Below are 9,644 nucleotides of genomic sequence, written 5' to 3'. Positions count from 1 at the left end.
TTCCATTTAAGTTTGTTTGAATACTGTTGTTATATTTTTTAAACCCTCCCTACAAATAATTATCTACATTGAAGTAGGATTAAAAGGCTACCAATAGTTGTGGTCTTGGGCTGCTGAAATTTTCTTTGCTCATGATGCTTTACCTTTTGACTTTCTAGCTCTCATATAAGACCTTCACTGGGAATTTTCTAGAAGACCGTAACTGAAAATGGGCCCCATGCATAGTCTGTGTAATTCACTGTGCTCCAATCTGCTGGACATTTTCCAAAGAGGAAAATACTCGGAATTGTCCACTGGAACCCCCTTTCAAACATGAACCGAGGCTGAACCAATTCTGGTATCTCACACTCTGTTTCCAAGAAAGAAAGAAGAAATTCTTCATCCTGGCCATATTTATGGAAAGTTCTTATACACATTAAACCTTTGCCATTCTAGAAGTATTTATTCAGATGCCCACTAAATGCAAAGCACTTTGTTGGATGTTGTAGAAGGAAATCAAGACATTTATTTATTTAGTCAACTTTTATCCACTTCCCAAAATGACTTGGAATAGCTTACAACAAGAAAACATGAAAGAAGAAAGAGGAAGGAGGATGAAGAAGAGGAAGAATAGAAAGAGAAAAAGCAACAAAGCCAGTGAAATATGAACAAAACTAAAAAGCTATAACCAAATAGAATAACAACACCCTGAGAACCAACATCCCTGAAAGTTGATGATTATTAAAAATAAACTTCAAACTGATCTCTGTTTATAAAACCCAATTCCTGCCTTCCAACAGCTTACAGTTAAGCGGAGGAATTAAGATATGGACATAAATAATCAAAGAAATTAAAGAAAAGCTTGAGCATCCTAAGGAACTACAATGGGACACTGCCCCTTGACTGGTACAAGAATTGCACCGTGAGAATTCCAATAATTGTGTGCAAATTCCCAGGCCACCACTGTCACAACACACACCTGTGAAGATCTACTCTGATTCCACAAAGATGCATCTCAACCTGACTGCCAAGGAAAGGCAGCGTGATGTACTACTGGTTAAGAGCATGGACTTTAGAGCTGAGGCTGAATCCCAGCCCTTCCACAAACTAGCTGTGTGACCTTGGTCAGCTTACCTAATTGTAGTTCCTCATCTGTATAATGGGCATGATAATCATAGGACTGAGAATATTGACCTAAGAAAGGAATTGATGAGTTAATACATATAATGCCTTTAGATCAGTGACTGGGACACAGTGACTATTCTGACAGCATCAGAAGCTCCATGTGGGGAAAAAGAAGTAATCAAATTGACTACTTACCAGCTTAATGCTAGGAATGAATCTTTACACTAAGTTGGCAATTCCCTTTAAGTGATGGATTCTAGTGTGGATATCATAATTCTACTTCCACATGTTTTTCAGGAATTTTGAATCACGAATCTAGAAAGGATCTTACACATCAACCATTGAACCTATATGCAGCTAAAACAGTTGAGGCTGGAGTTGGGGTGGGGATGGGGATATATGGCCACGGCTCCAAAATAAGAACACTAGAATCCAGAATAAATTTTTGGATTGCAAGGTGTTGGAACTGAGACTGATTAAAGGAATACTCTTGGTTTTCTAGACATTCTCATCTGTCAAAAAGTTATCAATTCACTATTTCTTTGGGTTCTACTACGGTAGAAACAATGCTAGATGCTTGGGATGAAATGGTGGCAGGAAGTCTGATTACCATGCTTCGGAAGATCAAACTCTAGCAGGGAATGCAGACATTTATCAAACGATCCTGGACACAGATGCTGATTACAAGTGTGTAAATGTCTGCAAAGTCTACATGGTCTTAAGAACGCATTTAGTAGAGGAATTTAGCCCAGGTAGGAAAGGCTTCCCAAAGGAATGACAACTGAACTTCAGCTGGGCAAGAATGAGGGAAGGAAAGAAGAGCGCTTCAGATGGAAAAATCAGCAAAACTCTTGTAACAGGTGAAAAAACAGAGGGCCGGGGTGACTGAAGCATGGGAAGTAAGGAAAAAGGGGATACAGAGAAGATGAGATCAGAGAAGGAGGTTGGGCTCAGGTCAATGCAGTCCTTCAAGATGAGTTTAAGGATTTTGATTTTTATCTTAAAAGAAATGGGAAACTGGGGTGCCTGGGTGGTTCAGTCAATTGAGCATCTGCCTTCAGCTCAGGTCATGATACCGGGGTCCTGGGACGAAGTCCCACGTCCATCAGGCTCCTTGCTTAGTGGGGAGCCTGCTTCTGTCTCCCTCTGCCTGCTGCTCTCCCTGCTTCTGCTTGTGCCTTCTCTAATAAATAAATAAATAAATAATCTTTTTTAAAAATGGGAAACTATCGGAGGGTTTTAGTCAAGGGGATGACATAATCAAAATGTCTTTTTTAAAGGATGGCTTACTGTAGTGTGCTGATCAAAGGAAGACACTAGTAGACAGACACTGGAAGGTTCCTAGGGTGTGTCAGGGTAAATGGAGAAGTGTGGATGGATAGATTCAAGATATATAGGCAATAAAATCAGTAAAACTTGGTTAGATTAAACCAGAGGAACTGAGGAGAGGAAATGGGAAGCATGAGATCATGCCTGTCCAATCTCCGGTTTGCAGAATTGGCTGACTAGGGAATGCTGTCGTCAACTGGGAGAGGGGATACTGAAACAGAACTGGAGATGTGGGGGAGGCAAAAGAGACAGAGGTACTGAGCTAGGTCCCAAATTTAAGGAACTGTTTTTAAAGACTTCAAATCCATTTAGCTTAGGGTTTTTTTTTTTTTTTTTAGTATTTTATTATGGCACACAGGATAGAATATGGTACAGTGTTGTTACTTCAAGTAATTCTGAAACCAACCATTTCCATTTGGCTAAAGTTACTTTTTCTTTTTTTACATGTAATTCGTATCTATCTTAGACTTCTCAGGTGTAGCATCCCATATTTAATGAACATAAACGTGAAAAGCTTGGTTTCTGAGGAAACTCATTTTTACAGAAGCCAATATACTAAGAATCTTCATAGTTCAAACTCACAGCATCATGATAAATAAATGACTTTACCTATTTGTGTGGTGACATATATTTAACTAGAAATAGGTAGTATGAAGAATCAGATAAATTTAAATGGAGACCACTTTGCTTTCAGGTTAAATTCGCCGACTTTTTTGAAAGTTGTCTAAAGAACAAAGGTTGAACGAAATTAGCTGACAAAGCAATTATGTAAGAACAAAGGCAGAACAGCAGATAATCAGTAATTTCATCTACATTTCACATCAAGTGCAAGTGCAAGAGCTTTCATGACTTTACAGTGAACAGAGAGGATGAATGGGGTGTGTATCTGATGCAATGTCCAACCAGTTAGAGCTATCACTGAAATCCAAATATTTCCCAATAAAGACATGCAGAACAATGCAATATACAGGTATATAATCTCCTCCCTTTACTGACTGGTAACAATTTCATTATCTGTTATCTGTAGTTTTTAAAAAAGTTTAAAGTGGGTAGCATTAAATGTCATTTACTTGAGGCAACAGAATCAAGCTACTAACACACCGACATGAGCTCAGGATTGCAGGCAACATGTTTGCAACGGCAAATCATCTTTGATATTCTTACTCCCTCCATCCGAAATTACACATGGAAGAAAGATATTCCTTCTAATTATATCAATTGCTTGGATATCCACTTCTGCCCATGGTATTTGGACTATATTAAAATAATGTGGTTATAGTAACAGAGGGGTGGGATTCATATTCTGGCCACATTGCATTATTAGGTCACCTGTTTACCACAAAAGGTGTATTTTTCATATTACACCACTGCCTCCAAGAAAGCCATTTCCAACATTACATAGTACCTTGTATGGGACAGAATATATTGCTAATAAAAGAAGAATCCCAGAGTCTCCCATTTACTCAAGTTTATTATCAGCGAAATTTTGGAGGGGAAAGATTTCATGAATGGTCATGACCTAAAGGTATCCCTCAGAATTACCAATTAGGGGGGAAAAATCCATTGTAATTGCTAAAACTGGGGACTTAAAATTTGGAGGTCGATAGTCCAGTTGGCTTCTATTGGTACTTTAAGATATTTTAATTAAGTCAACAACCACAGCAAGAAATGTCATTCAGTGTAACTTTATTTACCATTTATTGCACATGATTCGAGGTCTTTAATTTCTAACCACCAAAGGTTCAAAGGACTATTTGTACCATGAAGTTTAACATTAACATTAGTGAATTCGTTTATTCATTTTTTTTAATGTAAACATCTGAATTATTCACATTGCCATAGATCCTGAACTCATAAGCATGGACCATGCACAGGCTGGCAGCAAGCCAGGAAGCCACTCTGCAAGCAGACAGATGCTCTGCGTAAGGAGGAAAGTCATAGCACAACACTGAATGTCCAACCTAAGTCATCTCTGAATTATACATATGTTGACTTCTTAATTCATATAGTATCTGCAACTCATCTGGTTGGTTGGTGATGGGGTTGACCTGATTTCGGGAGAATTCTTCCTGGAAGGCTTAAGGACAGAGGGGCTCAATCTTTCTTTTTAGTCGCTTGCTCCTCCCCAGCACCTTCGTCTTTTTTCTCCTCCTCCTCGGCTTCTTTGGTTTCTTCTCCTTCTTCTCCTTCACCTCCTTCTTCTTCCTCCTTTGCCTCTTCGGATTCTTCCTTGGCAGCTTTGACATAAAAAGAAAACGTGCAAGCTCCAAATCCAGGGCAAGTCATTCCAAACATTTCTGCTAAGGTTTGTGTGGAACTCCAACTGTCAGAAAGCTCCCCCCAACCTTCTCAGCTCCATTCCCCAACACTCATTCAACTGATGATGCCGGCCACTGAACTCAATGCCTTCTTCTCAGAAGAAAGCCAAAAAGCAAACAATTATTTAAAAAAACAAAAACAAAACCAAAAAAAAAAACTATTTTTGTTCTTAAGGTCACCCAACTGCTGGGACAAATACATTTTTTTTTTAAGTTTAATAAGAATAAAAAGAAAGCAAGAGGAGAGTATTTTTGAAATGTTACCTTCAAAAATCTACCAAGCTAAGCAGAGGGGACAGCCAATTTGAGAAACTGGGTACTTATGAAAGGCTTGTGGAGTAACTAAAGGTATCAATTAAGATTCTAAAGTCATCTATGAAGAAAAGTTCCTTGGCACAAGCAAGGCTTCTCTTAGCCATCTCCTAACAAACACCCATGCCCTGACTGCACTTGACCTTGTAGGAATTTCTTTTTTACCATACCTTCTTCCTCTTCAGCTCCTTCCTCTTCAGCAGCCTCTTCCTTCTCCTTCTCCTCCTCCTCGGCTTCTCCTTCAGAGGGGGGTTCGTCCTTGGCTTCCTCGGCCTTCGCAGCCTCGATGGTCTCCTCCACCTCGATCTGCTCCTCCTGGACCTGGCTGGTGTAGTAAGACGGGAAGGAGCGGGCAGACATCAAGTAGGAGCTGGTCTGTAACCCACCATAGGCGGATCGGCCAAAGACCTGAGAGCTCTGGGAGTAGCCGCTGGTTATGCTTCCAACGCTGGTGAAACTGAGTCGGGTCTCCTCACCTTCCAAGAGTTTCCTGGGAAGGCAGGGGAGAATGGGGTTAATGAGAAACACAGGACGTGTGTTGAACAATTTGTCTGCTTTGAGCCCACCACTCATCCTCCTTCCCTAATGCCACCCCTAAAGGAAAAAGGAGAGCCAGAACAGGGCTGGGAATTATCAAAACTTCATGACTGGGGATATTGTGCCTGGCACCAGGAAAACAAAAACAAAAAAACAGAAAAACAAACTTAAAATAGCCCTATTTGATTTAAAATGTAATGAGAAACTAAGAATATGACTCTTCACGACACAGAGTCAGATCTTCTGCATTTGTCTAAATACCTTCTCAACATTCTAAGAAATGTTTGCCTTCTTAGAAAAAGCCAAAAAGTGAACAATTATTTCAATGGACTATTCTTCAAGGTTTCAGACTCAATATAAATAAAAGCTGATTTTCTTCCTAAGCCTGAATAGCTCCTACCACCCACTCTGTCCTTACCTATAAGCTGCAATCTCAATGTCCAAAGCCATCTTCACGTTGAGGAGGTCTTGGTATTCTTTAAGGTATCTTGCCATTTCACTCTTTGTGGTTCTCAATTCATTTTCTAATTTGTTGATTGTATCCTATTGGAGGACAGGGGGAAAAAAAAAATCCAACCATAACTGTAATACAGCTGCAAAGCCTAACCAACTTAACACCAAAGAGCACCCCTTAGTTAAAATCTCCCCTAAACCTACAGCCTTCTCTTTTTTAACCTCTCCTTTTTTGCATTACAAAAAAAAATCCAGCTTTAAACAAAAAAAGTTAATAAAAATGGATAGAAGAAATATTTTTTGAATTTCTACAGTCTAATAATAAAATACCTGCAAAAATTCTTAATTGATTACAAAAAACTTTGTTTCATAGTCATTAGTTAACTTTATCCAAGTTGCATGCAAGAAATTACTCCATTTACAAGAGTAGGAAGTAGCTAGATTAATAAAATAGTAATAATTGTATCTAAAATATTTTGTATGTACCTATATTACTTTTTAGATTAAAAAATAGCAATAATTGTACCAAAATATTTTCTATGTAATTGTGTTATTTTTTTCTCCTCCCCAGAAAATGGAGAGTCTTAAAAAGAAATGTCATCTTGCAAACATCATCTACTACAATTTTGACTGCATTTCTGTCTACCTAAGGGCAAGGAGTGGTTGATAAAACTAGTCTTGAGTCTGCTGGGTCACAGGTATCCTTCAGAACCTCTCTGCTGTATTAATTAAGCAGATGGTCCAATCTGTACTGCAAAAGGACTTGTTAATAAAGGACATTAGGGAGGCAGGCCAGGGGCAACGCCCAGTTCCCACCCCTTCACCCCATCGCACCTCACTCCACCCCACCCCAACACTGCAGGGCTGGGCAGCTTTAATGCGGATCTAGATTCTGCTGCACCAAGCACGTCCCCTCAGTCTGCAGTGGCGCCCCCACCCCCGCCCTCCAAGTGCCCCACCCCTCCCACCCCGTCTCGGAGGAGCCAAGTTCCACTCCCTAATAGCTGCATGCGGCTGCTCCATCTCCGGTCTCCACTTTCTGGGCGCGTCCTCAGCTCTCCAGCCTCCCCCACTCCACCCCCACAACTTGCTCCAGCAGCTCCCTCCCCGCCCCCCACTGTGTTTTGCGGGGTGCCCTACCTGCATAGCACTGATATCGGCGTTCTGCTTGTCCTCCAGCTCCTGCAACTGCTTCTCCAGCGCTTCGTTCATGCCCCGGCATGCTTCGATCTCCAGGGTCTTGGCCTTGAGCAGGCGGCGGCTCTCGGACACCTCGTCCTTGGCGGCGCGCACCGCGTCGGTGTTCTTGGCGGCGCTCTCGGTCAGCACGGTGAAGCGGCTCTTGAACCACTCTTCGGCGTTCTGCATGTTCTTGGCAGCCAGCTTCTCGTACTGAGCACGGATGTCCTTGAGCGCGGCGGAGAGGTCGGGCTTGGAGGACACGTCCATCTCCACGGAGATCTGAGCGTACTGGATCTGAGCCTGCAGCTCGGCGATCTCCTCTTCGTGCACTTTCTTCAGAAAGGCGATTTCGTCCATCAGGCTGTCGATGCGTTTTTCGAGCTCGGCGCGGGCGAGAGCGGCCTCGTCGGCTCCTTTGCGCGCCTCCATCAGGCGGCCCTCGGCGTCCTCGCGGCTCAGCACCTCCTCTTCATAGCGCGCCTGCAGGTTGCGCAAAGTCTCCTCCAGCCCTTCGCGCTCGCCCTGGAGCGCCTGCTTCTCGTTGGTGGCGTCTTCCGCCGCCAGGCGCAGGTCGCGGATCTCCTGCTCGTACAGCGCCCGGAAGCGGGAGGGCTCGGAGTGCTTCTGGCGCAGCACCAGCAGCTCGGCTTCCAGCACCTTGTTCTGCTGCTCCAGCTCGTGCACGCGCTCGATGAAGCTGGCGAAGCGGTCGTTGAGGTCCTGCAGCTGCGCCTTCTCCTGGGTGCGGATCGACTTAAGGTCGTTGCTGATGGCGGCTACCTGGCTCAGGTCGAGGTTCTCGAGACTGGGCATCAAGGAGCTGGAGCTGGAGGAGTAGCTTCGGCGCACAGACAGCGAGGAGGAGACCGGCGCGGAGTAGCTGGAGTAAGCGGAGCGCGCGGTGCTGTAGCCGCTGCGCACGCTGGAGATGTGCACCCGGGGCGTCTCCACGTAGCGCCGCTTGTAGGAGGTCGAGTAGTACGGATCGTAGCTGAAGGAACTCATGGTGGCGGTCCGAGCCCCTCTGGCTCGCGGCGGAGATGGGGGCCTACAGAGAGAGAAGAACGAGGGAGAGAAGGAGAGGGGAAGGTGGATGGCTGTGTGCGGCTCGGCGCGGTCCTGCCACCCCTATTTATACGCGGGGAGCATTCTGACGCAGCCTGCGATCGATCACGGCGCGCCGGGCCAGTGGGGGCAGCGCGCTGCTGCAGCCAAGGGGAGGATTCTGCGCAAAAGGGAAGGCGGGGGCGAGAGACGAGCAGCTTCGGTGCTGCTGCGCTCCTCCTTTCCGCTTGTCCCCGAGGCCCGGATTTTTCCCTGCGACCCCTTACCCCTCACTCATTTCCTTCCCCAGCCCTTCCCCCACATCATAGCTACTCCCTTGACCCAGTACCACGCGGACGCCGTGTCCCCAATAATAGGTTCTTCTCACACTCCCCACTGGCACCTTAGATTTCTGCATCCCTAGTACCTCGGAGACTCTCTCCCCCCAAACTCGCCCCTTCCCCACCCGGGGCCTCTGCCAGCATCCCCGTTGGGGTTTAAGGTGCCAAGGCAGTGCCTCTAGGGCTTTCAAAATTAAAGTGAAAAGTTTAAGCTTGAGTGTATAAGGCCTATATGGGAGCAAAGTTTTATATTTCGTTGTAGCTGTTTCTGGCACTTTCTTTAAGTGTTCCTGGCACCTTTCTTCTAGTGATTTTTCTTTTTTCTTTAATGAGCTGCTTCTGCGCACTCAAACACACACGAAACTGCGGCACTGCAGGGGTTGGTTTTGCATTTCTAACCCTTAGAGCAGTTAATATAAGCCTTTCAGTGTTCCCAGATTTTACCATTTATTTCTGGAGAATGAAGCCGCGGGTGTTTTTAGCATGTTGAGGCATGTAGGTGGGGGTGAGCGGGAGAGCCGAAAATGAGTTTGAAACTAACCCGGGGAGGGGCGGGGGTGGGAACCGCCTTGCAAAGGCAGCCGCGAGCTCTGCAGCCGGGTCTTCCAGACTGATCCACGCTGCCTGTGTCATCTTCATCCAACTAAATTCCTGCTTGGTCTCCACCAACTCCGACACACTAAAAGCCCCTTTCCGTCTTCTGACCTCTTGTAGCGTCCAACCTGATGATTTCCACAAGCCAGGCAGGTGGCCGGTTGTCTGAGGGAAGCTGCTGCTGCCAGCCCGGAGAGCGCCGAGGGCGGTCTCCCGGGAGGAGAACTCTGATCCGAGACTTCTCTTTCTGGAGCGGACAGCGAATAGCCGCGTGATTCTTCCACCCGGTTCACTCTAATAATTAGATTACAGATACAGTCAGACATCCATGGATTTTCTTTAGGAAGCACCCGATACCCAAAACTGTGCACGCCCTGATGCACATTGATAGCATCCTGAGGTTTGCAGAACATTTCTAGGGAGCCCTGGC

General features: G+C 45.0%; 1 protein-coding gene across 1 annotated transcript; it reads right to left on the bottom strand.

Moving 5' to 3' along the window:
* Positions 1-2,752: 2,752 nt before the first annotated feature.
* On the bottom strand, positions 2,753-8,329 carry NEFL (neurofilament light chain). Its single transcript, XM_044225131.1, has 4 exons — positions 7,194-8,329; positions 6,019-6,143; positions 5,234-5,553; positions 2,753-4,670 (listed from the first exon to the last, which is right to left on the bottom strand). Exons 1-4 carry the CDS (start codon positions 8,238-8,240, stop codon positions 4,528-4,530), a joined length of 1,635 nt encoding a protein of 544 aa, XP_044081066.1. The 5' UTR covers positions 8,241-8,329; the 3' UTR covers positions 2,753-4,527.
* Positions 8,330-9,644: the final 1,315 nt, after the last annotated feature.

This window comes from Neovison vison, chromosome 11 (genome assembly GCF_020171115.1).
Source record: "Neovison vison isolate M4711 chromosome 11, ASM_NN_V1, whole genome shotgun sequence".
In the NCBI taxonomy this organism is placed as follows: Eukaryota; Metazoa; Chordata; class Mammalia; order Carnivora; family Mustelidae; genus Neogale; species Neogale vison.
Note: the sequence above shows the minus strand (reverse complement) of the source record. Positions and strands in the feature narration are given on the sequence as shown.

What these genes read in the sequence shown, in the direction of transcription:
- NEFL (XM_044225131.1), bottom strand. Translation starts at nt 8,240, where the DNA reads ATGAGTTCCTTCAGCTACGATCCGTACTACTCGACCTCCTACAAGCGG. An exon ending in CCGATATCAGTGCTATGCAG is followed by an intron (nt 6,144 to 7,193) that starts GTAGGGCACCCC and finishes GTCCTCCAATAG; the next exon opens with GATACAATCAACAAATTAGA. An exon ending in AGGAGCTGAAGAGGAAGAAG is followed by an intron (nt 4,671 to 5,233) that starts GTATGGTAAAAA and finishes TTTATGTCAAAG; the next exon opens with CTGCCAAGGAAGAATCCGAA.